Raw genomic sequence first — 17473 nt, 5'->3', positions numbered from 1 at the left:
CAGTGGCCGGATCTCAGCTCACTGCAAGCTCTGCCTCCCGGGTTCCCACCATTCTCCTGCCTCAGCCTCCTGAGTAGCTGGGACTACAGGCGCCTGCCACCTCGCCCGGCTATTTTTTTGTATTTTTTTTTTTAGTAGAGACGGGGTTTCACTGTGTTAGCCAGGATGGTCTCGATCTCCTGACCTCGTGATCCGCCCGTCTCGGCCTCCCAAAGTGCTGGGATTACAGGCTTGAGCCACCGTGCCCGGCCAAGTTTTTTTTTTTTTAATTATTTTTTTATTATGCTTTAAGTTCTGGGATACATGTGCAGAACGTGCAGGTTTGTTATATAGGTAAACACGTGCTGTGGTGGTTTGCTGCACCCATGAACCCATCATCTACATTAGATATTTCTCCTAATGCTATCCCTTCCCTAGGTCCCCCACCCCCCGACAGGCCCTGGTGTGTGATGTTCCCTTCCCTGTGTCCATATGTTCTCATTGTTCAACTCCCACTTATGAGTGAGAACAAGCAGTGTTTGGTTTTCTGTTCCTGTGTTAGTTTGCTGAGAATGATGGTTTCCAGCTTCATCCATGTCCCTTCAAAGGACATGAACTGATCCTTTTTTATGGCTGTATGGTATTCCGTGGTGTATATGTGCCACATTTTCTTTATCCAATCTATCATTGATGGTCATTTGGGTTGGTTCCAAGTCTTTGCTATTGTGAACAGTGCCGCAATAAACATACATGTGCATGTGTCTTTATAGTAGAATGATTTATAATCCTTTGGGTATATACCCACTAATGGGATGGCTGGGTCAAATGGTATTTCTGGTTCTAGATCCTTGAGGGATTGCCACACTGTTTTCCACAATGGTTGAACTAATTTATACTCCCACCAACAATGTAAAAGCATTCCTATTTCTCCACATCCTCTCCAGCATCTGTTGTTTCCTGACTATTTAGTGATTGCCATCCTAACTGACGTGAGATGGTATCTCATTGTGGTTTTGATTTGCATTTCTTTAATGACCAGTGGTTATGAGCATTTTTTCATATGTTTGTTGGCCGCATAAATGTCTTCTTTTGAGAAGTGTCTGTTCATATCCTTTGCCCACTTTTTGATGGGGTTGTTTTTTTCTTGTAAATTTGTTTAAGTTCTTTATAGATTCTGGATATTAGCCCTTTGTCAGGTGGATAGATTGCAAAAATTTTCTCCCATTCTGTAGGTTGCCTGTTTACTCTGATGATAGTTTCTTTTGCTGTGCAGAAGCTCTTTAGTTTTTGTTGCCATTGCTTTTGGTGTTGTAGTCATGAAGTCTTTGTCCATGCCTATGTCCTAAATGGTATTGCCTAGGTTTTCTTCTAGGGTTTTTATGGTTTTAGGTCTGATGTTTTAAGTCTTCAATCCATCTTGAGTTAATTTTTGTATAAGGTGTAAGGAAGGAGTCCAGTTTCAGTTTTCTGCATATGGCAAGTCAGTTTTCCCAACACCATTTATTAAATAGGGACTCCTTTCCCCATTTCTTGTTTTTGTCAGGTTTGTAAAAGATCAGATGGTGGTAGATGTGTGGTGTTATTTCTGAGGCCTCTATTCTGTTCCATTGGTCTATATATCTGTTTTGGTACCAGTAGCATGCTGTTTTGGTTACTGTAGCCTTGCAGTATAGTTCGAAGTCAGGTAGTATAATGCCTCCAGCTTTGTTCTTTTTGCTTAGGATTGTCTTGGCTATGTGAGCTCTTTTTTTGGTTCCATATGAAATTTAAAGAGTTTTTTTTCTAATTCTGTGAGGAAAGTCAATGGTAACTTGATGGGGATAGCATTGAATCTATAAATTACTTTTTCACGATATTGATTTTTCTTATCCATGAGCATAGAATGTTTTTCCATTTGTTTATGTCCTCTCATTTCCTTGAGCAGTGGTTTGTAGTTCTCCTTGAAGAGGTCCCTCACATCCCTTGTAAGTTGGATTCCTAGGTATTTTATTCTCATTATAGCAATTGTGAATGGGAGTTCACTCATGATTTGGCTCTCTGTTTGTCTGTTATTGGTGTATAGGAATGCTTGTGATTGTTGCACATTGATTTTGTATCCTGAGACTGCTGAAGGTGCTTATCAGCTTAAGGAGATTTTGGGCTGAGACGATTGGGTTTTGTAAATATACAATCATGTCATCTGCAAACAGAGACAATTTGACTTCTTCTCTTCCTATTTGAATACCCTTTATTGCTTTCTCTTGCCTGATTGCCCTGGCCAGAACTTTCAATACCATATTGAATAGGAGTGGTGAGATAGGGCATCCTGGTCTTGTGCTGGTTTTCAAAGGGAATACTTCCAACTTTTGCCTATTCAGTATGATATTGGCTGTGGGTTTGTCATAAATAGCTCTTATTATTTTGAGATAAGTTTCATTAATACCTAGTTTATTGAGAGGTTTTAGCATGAGGGGCTGTTGAGTTTTATCAGAGGCCATTTCTGTATTTGTTGAGATAATCATGTGGTTTTTGTCATTGGTTCTGTTTACATGATGGAGTACATTTATTGATTTGCGTATGTTGAACCAGCCTTGCATCCCAGGGATGAAGCCAACTTGATCGTGGTGGATAAGCTTTTTGATGTGTTGCTGGATTTGGTTTGCCAGTATTTCATTGAGGATTTTTGCATCCATGTTCATCAGGGATATTGGCCTGAAATTTTCTTTTTTTGTTGTGTCTCTGCCAGGTTTTGGTATCAGGATGATGCTGGCCATATAAAATGAGTTAGGGAGGAGTCCCTCTTTTTCTATTGATTGGAATAGTTTCAGAAGGAATGGTACCAGCTCATCTTTGTACCTCTGGTAGAATTCGGCTGTGAATCTGTCTGGTCCTGGGCTTTTCTTGGTTGATAGGCTATTAATTACTGCCTCAATTACAGAACTTGTTATTGGTCTATTTGGGGATTTCAATTCTTCCTGATTTAGTCTTGGGAGGGTTTATATGTCTAGGAATTTATCCATTTCTTCTAGATTTTCTCGTTTATTTGCATAGAGGTGTTTATAGTATTCTCTGATGGTAGTTTGTATTTCTGTGGGATCAGTGGTGATATCCCCTTTATCATTTTTCATTGTGTCTGTTTTATTCTTCTCTTTTTTTTTCTTTATTAGTTTGGCTAGCGGTCTATCTATTTTGTTAATCTTTTCAAAAAACCGGTTCCTGGATTCATTGATTTTTTGAAAGGTTTTTTTGTGTCTCTATCTCCTTTAGTTCTAGGGCAAGGTTGTTTTTTTTTTAAAGGAGTTTCTCTGACTACTTACTTGTGATGTTGTTTAAACTTTTTCTTGTCTACTGTATTTCCTGTAAAGTGCAAGTTAGCTCTGTAGACTTGATTAGATCTGGGTTCAACATTCTAGGTGATGCAGTACTTCATATGTATCATACCAGAAAAAAAATAATATTCAGATATCTCACTTTTAGTCATATTAAGAGTCAGAAGATTCAATTGGTGGTGTCATTATAGTTTGACAGCAGTCTTTATCTCATGGCTTCTTCCATTGAATATTATTGATCTTACACTAGTTCATTAAGGATTGAAAAATTATGATTTTCCAATTTTATCAGTTCTCATTTATTTATTAGTTGGGAAACGTCTGTAAATAGAAGCATTTCTTTATCTACTGGGGCCAGTGGATTACTTTGAAAAACAGTTCTTTTTGGAAAGGGTTTAAGTGCTTAATTCTTTCCATTTAATTGACAGTTTCAGAATGAGGAGTCTGTGCGCTGGTTATCTCCAGCTACTACTGTTGAATTTGTTGTTGTTGTTGTTGTTTGGATTTCTTTGTCTTTTAGGTATCAATATGAACTCATTTTAAGAAAACTCTTTAATGAACAATAATATACATACGAGAAGTACTCAAATAACTCAATGGATTTTTATCTATGTAGGATATTTCAATCAGTTGCAATCATTTTTTAAATGCCTACATAGTCCTATATTAGGCTAGTAAGTACCATTTGAAGTAGGTCCTGAGTCCTTTTGACATAACCTCATTATTGTAATAGTTTACTTTCTTTCAGGCACAAGATTTTCCTGGGTTTATCTTGTAGCTGTCCTTTGCAAGAATGGAATCATCCTTCCAAACTGTTCCTTTTTAAAAAATTATTATTATACTTTAAGTTCTGGGATACATGTGCAGAACATGCAGGTTTGTTACATAGGTATACACGTGCCGTGGTAGTTTGCTGCACCCGTCAACCCATCATCTACATTAGGTGTTTCTCCAAATGCTCTCCCCTCCCTAGCTCCCTACTCCTCAACAGGCCCCGATATGTTATGTTCCCCTCCCTGTGTCCATGTGTTCTCATTGTTCAGCTCCCACTTATGAGTGAGAACATGCAGTGCCAAACTGTTTCTTTTAATGGAAATGGTTAGAGGCCACAATTTTAACTCTAGCAGCGCTCATTGCCAATAAGTTGTCATTATGAGTTTTCATTATTAAGGAAAGCTTTTATTATCCTGCATAGATCTCATTTTCAGTTATGAAGACTATAATTGTCAACAGGGAAAATTATACATACAAGTAATGTCTTTTCTTTAAAAAATGCGTGAAATTTCTACAAAATTTCTTCTTTACCCTACCACTACTCCTTCTCCCACAACTTAAGTTTTTTTAAATGCTGTTTTCATACAAGAAAGCAGGTTGAATATTTTATTATTTCCTTTTAATTGCCAGTTCTCCAAATAAGGAGTAAGTGGCCCAGTTACTCCAGGGGCATCCTGTGAGGCCGGCTTGAGCTTTTGTATGCTCAGCACCCCGCTTACTTCCCTTCTCTCCTCCTTCCATTCTTCTTCTGCTGCTTTCCTTTCCTTTCCTTTCTTTTTTATGTAGCCTCTTTTGGTATTTGTGTAAACTCCTAGTTTGTAATAGGATAAATATATTTTAACAAATTGTATTCAGTTTTATTCTTTGATGCTCAAAGTGTCCCCTCTTTGACCAGTAGGTATCCTTTCATATTAGCTTTTGTGTACTTTTGACGTAACTTCATTAGTCCTTGATAGCTATCTAACTTTTGGCACAAAAATTATATAAAACTCCTCCTAAAGGTCTTTCTTGCCTTTTCTTCCCAACTTCCATGCATATCAAGAGGTGGTGGTAGCTTTTTAAAAGTGTTTTTTTAACCCTATAAAAACATACTAATTTAAATATCCTTTTCCTTTGAATAATAGGATACCGCCCACCACCATTTTCAGAAAAGTTCTTTCTAGTAGTAATTGAGAAGGACAGCAATAATAACTCTATTCTGCATATGTGGCACCTTCATCTTAAATCTGTACAGGCATGTTTAGGTAAGTAATTATAGTTTCATACAGAGATGATACATAATAAATTCATTTGGTTAATTCTGTAAAATGAAGTTCCAGTAAACTGTAAATTGAGTTGCTGAATTATGTCTCTTCTAAACTTTTAATTACAAGGTCATAAATCATTAATGAAACTGGTTAATCCTAAAAACTAGCCTATGGGCACATTAGACATATTGAAAAAAAAAATAAAAGCTTGATTTATTTTTTTCAGTGAATATTTATTGAGTGCACATTATGACTGTTCTAGATGTCCATAGAACTAATATTGTACTTTTTTGTTAATACACATTCCCATGCAATACACTGTACATCATCAGCTTTATCATCATTAAAAGAAGCAGAATTGGCCAGGCGTGGTGGCTCATGCCTGTAATCCCAGCACTTTGGGAGGCCGAGGCAGGCAGATCAAGACCATCCTGGCTAACATGGTGAAACCCCATCTCTACTAAAAATACAAAAAATTAGCCAGGCGTGATGGCGGGCACCTGTAGTCCCAGCTGCTCAGGAGACTGAAGCAGGAGGATGGCGTGAACCTGGAAGGTGGAGGTTGCAGTGAGCTGAGATTGTGCCACTGCACTTCAGCCTGAGCGACAGAGCAAGATTCCGTCTCAAAAAAAAAAAAAAAAAAAAAAAGCAGAATTGCTGTTTGATAAAATATAATTGAGTGCCTGAGGCTTATGAGCAGAACTGTTTTTGTAGAACATTAAGAAATACAGGTTGGGCATGATGGCTCATGCCTATAATCCCAGCACTTTGGGAGGCTAAGGCAGGATGATCGCTTGAGCCTAGGAATTCAAGATCAGCCTGGGCAATATAGTGAGACTTCATCTCTACAAAAAAATAAAGAATTAGTCATATATAGTGGCGTGTGCCTATACTTGGGAGGCTGAGATGAGAGGATTGCTTGAGCCCTTGAGGCAGAGGCTGCAATAAGCCGAGACTGCACCACTGCACTCCAGCCTAGGTGACAAAGTGAGACCCTGTCTCAAAAAAAGAAAAGAAAAAAAAAAAAAAGAAATGCAATTGTGATTAAAAAATTACTTCAGCCATTCTTTTGCTGTACACATTTAGATTAATCTCTAAACAAATTGGGAAATCTGTAGTATGAAGCAAAGAAATTGATCATAGTTTTTTTAAAAAACAAACTTTTACTTTTTGAGAGATAATTGTTAAAATGAAGAACTACATGGATAGCCATATCACATTGAATCTGCTTTAAACTGTTAACTCAAAATATTTGAGTTGTAATAGTTTATTATTTCTTGTAATTATATTAGTTGATTTTATACAACTTCTTATACAACATTTAATACAGTGAAAGAATAATTTGTACTTTTTTGTTCACATGTATTATACATTATCACATAACTTTGTAGGTAGCAGTTCTAACTGGGCCATGAATTGGCATTAGAAAAGCCAAAGTATTTGACAGAACCTTTACCTTCACCTAGTTGAGCCTAATCTTCTTGAGGCACCAGGTATTTAAAAATTCTTTCAAAGCCTTTGGAGTTAATTTTTTGCATTATATGTTGTTTGACAGAAATGCAAGAGAAGGGATCTAAAACCAGTTCATCAGGAAGAGATTCACCCAGCAGAGAATATAGTAATTTCTAGAATTTGGCACAGAGATAGGAGTGACTCTGAAGAGATTTACAGAGGTAGTAACAGATCCTTGTGGGAGGACAGGAACTGTGTGATTTTGTTTGTCCCCACTGTTTATGAGGTGTGTGTCTCACTAAAGCCAGGGTTAGAGTTGAGTTGCTTGCCTACACTGTTTGTGACAGCAGTAGGTCACAGACAATGAGATTACAGTAGAGGCAAATAATTTACTCTTCTTAGCTGTGATAGAAAGCATCCATCTTTTTGTTCTAATCTTTGCTGCAGATTTAACAGTGTATCCTGCCATTCACATTTAATGCTTAAATTTACCACAGTAGTGAATATCCTGTTAGAGGATAAATGATTGGTTTAAATTTTGTTAGAGAAGGGAACATGTTGAGTACCTTCTGCGTGCCAGGTACTGAGATTGGTGCTTTATATATGTGAGATAGACATTATACCCAGTTTATTAATGGAGTAAGGGTAAGTAACTTGAGCAAGACCCATTATGTAGTTTGTCACAGAACCAAGTTTCAAAATCAGGCCTTGGTGACTCTAAAGTCTTTGCTTTTTTTTTTCTGCTCTTATTTTCTTTCTTAGCATGAGATATATGTTAGAAAATAGCATGCTTTACAGGAAGAGAAATGATGTAGTTTTAACCTTATTTTGCTGGTGAAAAAGTAGCCAGAGATGGTGAAGTGCCTGGCCTAAGGAAACACATCTCATTAGTGATAGAGCCAGGAGTGGGACTCCTGTATTCTGACTATGGATTCAAGTTTGTAGTCTCATTTCATTTTACAAAAAATTTTTTTTCACATTTCTTACTTATTGGCCTACCAGTATAGATAGATTGACATGTTTAACAGAAACAAAAGAGGATTGATTATTATTTATTAGATATTCTGGTGCTCCTTGAGATGTACAAGGCAATAACATATCCCTGCCTTTAGTGAATTTGTGGTCCAATGGAGAGAGACAGATAAATAAATAAATAAATATAATATAATATAGAGTATCTCTTATATGTCACAGAAGAACAGATAACTGAATCTTAGAGATTTATACTCACTGGAAGTTCTTTGGAAGATCAAGTCAATATGGCTTACAAAGGCAGTCAACTAATATTGTCTTAAATTTTCTTACAACTTTTACTTTTTGTGTTTATTCTTGAAATCATTCTCTGATTTGAGTACTTGATAGGAGGCTGCTAGTGTAACGTCTTCTTTGCCCCTAGCTAATTATATGGCCTCAGGAAAATCACTAAACTCTCTAAGTTTAAATTTCTTAATCTAAAAGTGAGGCAGTACATTGCTATTTCTTAAAGTTTGGTTCATGATCCATCTGTTTCAAAAACACCTGGGCTGCTTTACTGAGATCTACCCCATATCATCTAAATCAGTGTCTCTGTGGTTAGGCCTGGGAATTTGCATGTTAACAAATTCCTCAAGCTTTTAATGTGTTTTAAAGGTTGTAAGCACTGGACTGTGTAAGGGGTTTCTTGTAGCTTTTACATGTTGTGATTCTTCCCTATCAGTCTCCCATGATAGAACTGATGCTAAGAAAGAGTAAAATTGTAAAAAAAAAAAAAAACAAAAAAAAAAAAAAAGCTTATCAGAGTAACTAAGCAAAAGTTTGAAAATTGACCTTGTCTCCAAAGTAATTTTTAAAAAAAATTTTATTGATGCATAATAATTATACATACTTATGGGGTACATGTGATGTTTTTATACATGGATAGAATATGTAATGATCATATCAGGGTATTTAGGATATTCATTACTTTGAAGTTTATTGTTTCTTCAGGTTGGGAACATTTCAGATCTTCTAGCTCTTTTGAAATATGTATTGTTGTTAACTGTAGTCATTCTACTGTGCTATCAAACAATAGAACTTATTTCTTCTGTCTAACTTTTTGTTTGTACCTATTAAACAGTCTCTTCACCCACCTCACAACCCTTCCCATTCTCTCTTCACCCACCCCACAACCCTTCCCATTCTCTGGTGTCTGTTATTCTATTATCTACCTCCGTGAGATCCACTTTCTTAGCTCTCATATGTGAGGGAAAGAACAGGTGATATTTGTATTTCTGTGCCTGGCTTGTTTCACTTAACATAGTGACCTTTGGTTTCCAACTGTGTTGCTGCAAGTGACAGGATTTCATTCTTGTTTATAGCTGAATAGTATTCCATTGTGTATATACCACATTTTCTTTATCCGTGTATTCACTGATGGATACTTGGGTTGATTTTATGTCTTGGCTGTTGTGTATAGTGCTACAATAAATGTAGGGGTGCAGTTATCCATTTGATACACTGATTTCCTTTCCTTTGGATAAACACCTAGTAGTGAGATTGCTGAGTCATATGGTCATTCTATTTTAAAGAGTTCTCTTTTCTCTGTATCCTCACCTCCAAAATACTTTTAAGAAGCTATGTTTCTTAAATAATAACGAAGTAATATTCTAGCTCATATTTATAGTAATGATATACATACATTTTGTAATATTATAATTTATTTTTAAAGCTAAAGCTTCAGAAGGTGCTTCCTCTGAGAGTCTACTTTCAGTCCCTGGACAGAAGAATGTGGATTCTTCTCCAGAAACCTCTCCTAGTGTGAGCCCCATGCCACATTCTTCATCAATTGCCAATCTTCAAACTGCCAGTAAACTTATTCTGAGTTCTAGACTGGTGTATAGCCAACCCCTTGATCTCCCAGAATCAGTTGAAGTAATAAGAGCAACTCCTTCAGCAGGTAAGGTCATTTTAAGACTGCACAGTGGTAGCTCATAGTGATAAAATGTATAAACTCTTTAGTAGATAAAATACATGAACTCTTCTGAAATATGTGCTATGTTGACATTAAAATAAATATTTATTTTCTTTTAATGATATGTCTAGATGTTTAGAAACACGTCTTTATTAGAAATAATTTGCTGACTGGGTGCAGTGGCTCACTTCTGTAATCCCAGCACCTTGGGAGGCTGAGGTGGGTGGATCACTTGAGGTCAGTAGTTCGAGACTACCCTGGCTAACATGGTGAAACCTTGTCTCTACTAAGAATACAAAAATTAGTTGGGCATGGTGGCATGCACCTGTAATCCCAGCTACTTGGGAAGCTGAGGCAGGAGAATCGCTTGAACTTGAGAGGCGGAGGTTGCAGTGAGCCGACGTTGCACTCCAGCCTGGGTGGGCAACAGAGCGAGACTATACACACACATACACACACACACACAAATTTCCTGTGATAAATGTAATCAGCTTGACAGAAAATAGTGTAAATTTTTACTATTTTGTGTGTTTTTTTTTGAGATGGAGTCTTGCTCTGTTGCCTAGGCTGGAGTGCAGTGGTGCTATCTTGGCTCACTGCAAGCTCCCCTCCTGGGTTCACACCCATTCTCCTGCCTCAGCCTCCCAAATAACTGGGACTGCAGAAGCGTGCCACCGTGCCCGGCTAATTTTTTTGTATTTTTAGTAGAGACGGGGTTTCACCATGTTAGCCAGGATGGTCTCGATCTCCTGACCTCGTGATCCACCCGCCTCAGCCTCCCAAAGTGCTGGGATTACAGGCGTGAGCCACCACGCCCGGCCAAAATAGTGTAAATATTTTAATGTGAGATGTCTTGCCTATACTTTGGAATATCATGATAGTAAAAATTTTAAAGAACAAATTCATTTGTAAACCACTGAGGCTTTTTTTTTTTTTTTTTTTAAATTAAGACTTTTCGTTCACATTGTGGTAATCATATCTCACTTTTATTAAGAATGTTTGAACAAGGGTTGGCAGATACTCTGAGGAAAAATGTAGGATAAAAGATTATAGTTTGGCTGGTCTGGAATGATACCGACTTTAGCAAGATAGATAAGATATTTGGAGGGCAAGACTGGCAACTGTATTTAAAGTGATCTGCTACTTGTAGAATTTTAATTGGGGAGTTTCTAGAATAGTGTTTTTTGGAAACCAAAACTGGAGGTTCAGGGCTGTTAATATTACTGGTGGATGATACTCAGTAAGGGTGTTTTCTCATTCATCCCTAAGACAGGTTTGCATTTACAGTTGGAAAGATCATATTGAGAAGAGTGTATTCTGGGCTTTTGTGGCTGGTGCAGATCTAGGCCAGTTTGTTAATCTTTCAAAATATTTGAAAGGTTTGGGTTATACTCAAGTTTATTGGCGTTCATGATAATAAATTATATTTTACAGAGGCCTTATAAAATGTCTTATTTGACAATAATATTCTAGGGGAAACAGTAACTGATCCCAGTTGTTTAGATGGAACAGGCTCAGATGATTAATTAAGTAGCTTTCCCACTGTTAATGAAATTATTGATGGATTGAAACTCAAATCCAGATCTTCTGACCTCAGATCTTAATCTCTATATCCCCTTGTCTTACAGTTGACAACAGATGTACCTTGTTAGTCTTTGGCAGTCAGGAATAGATAAGAGGGTTCTGGTTCAGTGCTAAGAGAGGATGAATTAAACTTGGTAGAATGGGTAAGATCTATTGGTCTGTTCTGCTGTCTGAAACAAAATTTACCACCTGGGATCTGGATTATTTGAGGGAGGGTTAGGGGCATTTGAAAGGCAAATTGTAAAGCTCAGTTAAGTATTCATAATGAAAATGATTAAATACATAGTATGAAAGTCTAGGGAGGCATGTTGTGAAGGTAAATGTAAATAATAGAAACACATTAAGGGTTGACTTATTTCAGTGCTTTTGAGTTTTATTTTAATTAAATGGTTGCCTCATTTAAACTTAATTACCTAAAAACAAATTAAGTGATTATTATTGCATACCTTGATTTCACTGATGGGCTCTTCAAGACCTTTATAGATACGTTGGCCAGTGTACATTTAGTGGGATACTAGTTAAGAGGAAGACTACAGAGTTATTCTGAAGAAGCTCATAGTGACTTTGACTTGATCACATTCCAGAATTTGATTATTACCATATTATTTTGTGGCTTTATTATTATTATAACTAACTTTGCTTTTTCTTTTTTAAGGCCATCTGAGTTCTTCTTCAATTTATCCAGTATGCCTTGCACCTTATTTAGTGGTTACAACTTGTTCTGACAATAAAGTACGCTTCTGGAAATGTTGTATGGAAACCAACCCAGACTGTAATAAAAGTGATGAGAAAGAAATTTATCATTGGAAGAGATGGCCTTTGATGAATGATGAAGGAGAAGATAATAGCAGTACAGTGAGCATCGTGGGAAGACCAGTTGCTGTTAGCTGTTCATACACAGGTCGCCTTGCAGTGGCTTATAAGCAACCTATCCACCATAATGGTTTTATTTCTAAAGAATTTTCCATGCATGTTTGTATATTTGAATGTGAATCTACAGGAGGATCAGAGTGGGTTTTAGAACAAACAATTCATCTTGATGATTTGGTTAAGGTTGGGAGTGTACTTGATTCAAGGGTCAGCGTTGACAGTAATCTGTTTGTATATAGCAAGTCAGATGCACTCTTGAGCAAGGATAGATATCTTATTCCGAATATCAAACATTTAGTACATTTGGACTGGGTATCAAAAGAAGATGGCTCCCACATTCTTACAGTGGGGGTCGGTGCTAATATCTTCATGTATGGGAGGCTTTCAGGAATTGTGACTGAGCAAACCAACAGTAAGGATGGAGTAGCTGTCATTACTTTACCACTAGGTGGTAGTATCAAGCAAGGGGTTAGGTCAAGATGGGTTCTTCTTAGATCTATAGACTTGGTATCTTCCGTTGATGGTACTCCTTCACTGCCTGTTTCTCTCTCTTGGGTAAGAGATGGGATATTGGTGGTAGGAATGGATTGTGAAATGCATGTATATGCACAGTGGAAGCATGCTGTCAAATTTGGAGACACTGAAGCTGATAGTCCTAATGCAGAAGAGGCAGCAATGCAAGATCATTTGACCTTTAAATCTAATATGCTGGCAAGAAAAAGTATTGTTGAAGGAACAGCTGTTTCTGATGATGTTTTTTGTTCACCAACTGTAATTCAAGATGGTGGCTTATTTGAGGCTGCACATGTACTTTCCCCTACTCTTCCACAGTATCATCCAACTCAGCTGTTAGAATTGATGGATTTAGGGAAAGTGCGAAGGGCTAAAGCCATTCTCTCTCATTTAGTAAAATGTATTGCAGGTGAAGTAGCAATAGTTAGAGATGCTGATGCTGGAGAAGGAACTAAGCGACATCTTTCTCGAACTATTAGTGTAAGCGGCAGTACAGCGAAGGAAACAGTCACCGTAGGAAAAGATGGTACTCGAGATTATACTGAGATAGATTCTATCCCTCCACTCCCACTATATGCATTACTTGCTGCAGATCAAGATATATCCTACAGAATTTCAGAAGAAAGTACAAAGATACCACAGAGCTATGAAGATCAGACAGTAAGTCAACCAGAGGATCAGTATTCAGAGCTGTTTCAAATCCAGGATATAACAACGGATGATATTGATTTAGAGCCCGAAAAGAGAGAAAACAAATCAAAAGTAATAAATCTTTCTCAATATGGACCAGCTTACTTTGGCCAAGAACATGCAAGGGTACTTTCAAGTCATCTTATGCACTCAAGTCTACCAGGCCTTACCCGTTTGGAGCAGATGTTCCTTGTAGCTTTGGCTGATACAGTGGCTACTACCAGTACTGAGCTTGATGAAAGCAGAGATAAGAGTTGCTCAGGTAAATATTCTCACTAAAAATGGATAAAGTTGTACCTAATAGAAATATTTGTATTATCTGTATACTGACTCATTTATTGAATTGTAGTCTCAACTTTCAAACTTTGCATGGAAAAGACCTCCTTAATAGGCAATTACTATTATATAATATGCTCAGAAAAGACAGTTGAGGCAGGCATATGAATACACAGATTTGTGAGATCCATGTGCATTCTCTCATGAGTTTTTACACTGAAACCTTTGTGTCATTTTTGATTTATAATCTCTTGTTTTTTGTGTGTGTTTGGGTGGGGTTTTTGTTTGTCTGTTTTTTTGAGACAGGGTCTTGCTCTGTTGCCCAGGCTGGAGTTGAGTGGCACAGTCACAGGTCACTGTAGCCTTAACCTCTCAGGCTCAAGTAATCTTCCCACCTCAGTCTCCTAAATAGCTGGGACCACAGGTGTGCACCACCATGGGGCCAAGCTAATTTCTTTTTTTTTTGTAGGGACTGGGTCTCCTTACGTTGCCCAGGCTAGTCTCGAACTCCTGAGCTCAAGCAGTCCTCCTGCCTTGGCCTCCCGCAGTGCTGGGACTATAGGCATGAGTCACCATGGACTGGCCAAGTCTCTCGTTTTTTAAAATCAGATTGATCCCTGTGATTTTTCCTTTGATAATAACAGCCCATTTGTTAATGTTACTGTGGAATCATGAGGCTTATTAGGACCTCATGGGCTCAACTTGTTGGTCTTCCCATTTCTAGCCATAAACAACTTTTTACAATTACCTAATTTTCTCCAAAAAGTCTCTTCAGAGAGGTTTCCTTACAGTTAATGTCATACGTATTTTGCCTAATTCATTCTGTAACTAGAAAATTTTTGGCTGCTTCCTGGAACTAGATTCCATTCTCTTTTATGCACATAGTTCAGGGTAATGTTGTAGATTGTAAATGATAGCATTGGCAAAGGAAACTGAAAATTAATGATCAAAATTTCATTAATTCAATAAATATTGTGGAGGAGTGAAAAATGGCTGTGTTTCAGGCACTTTCTTTACTTTATCATATTTAATTATCACAATCTTCTAGCAGATAGCTATTATTATGTTTAACTTTATAGATGAAGACACTGATCCTTAAGAAATTAAGGGACTCACCTGAGATCACATAGGCATTAAGGAGTAGAAGTGGGGTTCATATGTGGATAAATTATTGACTCAAAGCCTGTACCCTTTTAACTATTTCATAATTTCCAGATTTGTGGGGGAAAGGCAGCTGGAAAATATCTCTTCATGTAGATTTACATCCCTATAGTATATCCCGCAAAGTTTTCTCCTCTGCAGGTTAAAGTAACTAGAGACCTTCTAGGGTTTTGCCTATGACTTATTTTCTCACTATTAATTGGAAAAGAAAAATCTTAACCATTATGAGGTTGTATGCAGTTGAGTGAGATTCTTCCCAGAACAACCTTAAGCTTGTGTTGTGTGTTTAATATATATTAGTTTTTACTGTGGGACATTAAGAAACTAGGCATGCCATAATTTGTAAAACAGAACAGTTTACACTTTCTAATACAAAAGTGTATCATTGGCTAAAGCAATATAGAAATAGTGTATCCTGGACACAGTGGACATTGATGAGGTAATAAGGCAGGAATGAATGTCTCCATTTCACAGGTGGGAAACCGAAGGTCAGAGATTAAATGAGTTACACGTCTCAGTAAATGGATTCTAAGTAAATGAGTTCTTCCACTTGTTTCGGTGAAACAACGTACAGTCATTCTTGACTCTGCTTTCTCTTATACCTCATATCCAGTTCATTGGCAAATGCTATCAGTTCTATTAATATCCAGAATCCAACAATCAATTATCATTACCTCTGCAGTTACTACTCTGGTCCAAGTCCCTGTCATCTCCTAACTGCTTTATTCTTGTTACCTCCGTCTGTTCTTTGCCTAGGAACCAGTGATTCTTTTAAAATCAAATCACATTAAATCTCTCCTTTGCTCAACATAAACCAGTGCCTTCCTGTCTCACTTTAGAATAAAAGTTAAGAGCCTTAAAGTGGCCTAAAAGTCCCACACAGTCTGTGCTCATTTCTGCTCTATTAGAATGCTCTTCTTCCAGATTCATGCATGGCTCATTCCTTTACTTCCTCAAATTGCTGTTGGCATGTCATCTTACTGGAGAGTTCTTTCCTGGCCATACTGTATGAAATAGAACTCTCTTACTCTAGCATTCCCTATCTCTCAGTCCTGCTTTATTTCTGTTCGTAGCAGTAATTTCCACATATTATTTGTTTATTGTTTGTCTCTACCTCCTAAAATATGATCCCCAAGAGAGTAGGGACTTTGGCTTATTCACTGCTGATTTCCCAGTACCCAGAGAGTTCCTCACATGTAATAGATGCTTGATTTGTTGAATGAATAAGTGGACAAATGAGCATGGTGGCTCACACCTTTAATGGCAGCACTTTGGGAGGCTAAGGTAGGAGGATTGCTTGAGACCAGGACTTTTAGACCATCTTGGGCAACATAGCGAGATCCTATGTCTATAAATAAATAAATAGATAGATATTAGGTTGGTGCAAAAGTAATGGCAAAACTGCAAATACTTTTGCACCAACCTAATAGCTATCTATCTAGCTAAATAGATAGATAGATGGATAGATAGAGGTAATGAAAAACAGAGCTAGGGCTTGATCTTTGGCCATTTAAAAGTTTTTGTTTTTTTTTTTTCTGGAAAATACTGTTTGATTGTATAATGTTTGAGTACTTCTGAAGTGTCAGTTATTGGGCTAGGTGCTGTCAGTATTTTTCCTTTGCTTTTATCCAGCAGTGGCTATAGTTTTGGTTACACTTGCCACACCTTCATACTTCGACTAAGTGGAATTCATTTGTATAAATAAATTTGTGGAATCAAGGTGAAGATTCAGCCTAACCATGTAACACTAACTAGCCAGGGGATTCAAATTTTAAATCTTTGGTAGTACGATATTTCAGTTAATTTAACCAAGGTAGAAAATATTACCTGTTTAAATATATAACAAATGATTTCACATCAGTTATGTAATTTCCATTACATCTCATTGGAATTCGTATAGAAAATATTATTAAAAGTTGTACCTAACATACTATAGTTAATATATTTTTTATTGGATTTCAAGATGTCTTTCATTTATTAAGTCACTATAAATGCTTTTGTTATCTGTTCTAATAGTTAATTGTATTTCCCCAAATCATTTTTCTTTTAAGAGTTTTAGTAGACACATATATTTTTTTGTAAAGATATGATTTTTTTGTAAAAACGTTAAAGTGTTCAGGAAGGAATACACTAAAAATATCTTATGTATTTTATATAAATTATGACTAAGTTTGTTTATTTTATAGCTTATCAGTTTGTGGCCTCTTGCATTCTTTTTTCCTTAAACGTATTTTCTGTTTAAATTACAGGAAGAGATACATTAGATGAGTGTGGTTTGAGATACTTGTTAGCTATGCGCCTACACACATGCCTTTTGACATCTCTGCCTCCCTTATACCGAGTGCAGCTACTTCATCAAGGTAATTCACTCACTGAAGCTTTGCCAACTTTTACTTAATATTGGAGCGGTGGGGTTTATTCACATTTGTGTGTAAACATTAGGTAAGTCATTACGTGCATACCTATCACTGGCCTTAAGATCTTTCTGTCACATAGTACCCACTTATCATTTTTCTATGCATCCTTCGGCTCTATTCTGTGACTTACTTTTCTAACTAAGTTTAGAATAGAATTTATTTACTGAAGTAGTAGCTTAGGGGGTAAATGTGGTATGCCTGAGGTGGTAACCTGAAGTGGCTCTCTGCAGAGTAGCCCTAAATATCTTGATGTCTTTTCTTTGAAAAATTGTG

General features: G+C 37.0%; 1 protein-coding gene across 1 annotated transcript in view; it reads left to right on the top strand.

The window, feature by feature from the left end:
• The window catches only part of LOC116272630 (dmX-like protein 2), a 128037-nt gene that overhangs the window by 64807 nt on the left and 45757 nt on the right, over positions 1-17473 (top strand). Inside the window, exons 15-18 of the mRNA XM_031661389.1 lie at positions 5186-5305; positions 9447-9674; positions 11929-13608; positions 17033-17143. Coding sequence (XP_031517249.1) covers positions 5186-5305; positions 9447-9674; positions 11929-13608; positions 17033-17143 — 2139 coding nt within the window. The remainder of the gene's footprint in view (positions 1-5185; positions 5306-9446; positions 9675-11928; positions 13609-17032; positions 17144-17473) is intronic.

This window comes from Papio anubis, unplaced genomic scaffold, assembly GCF_008728515.1.
Source record: "Papio anubis isolate 15944 unplaced genomic scaffold, Panubis1.0 scaffold143, whole genome shotgun sequence".
In the NCBI taxonomy this organism is placed as follows: Eukaryota; Metazoa; Chordata; class Mammalia; order Primates; family Cercopithecidae; genus Papio; species Papio anubis.
This window is presented reverse-complemented; position numbering and strand designations above follow the sequence as displayed.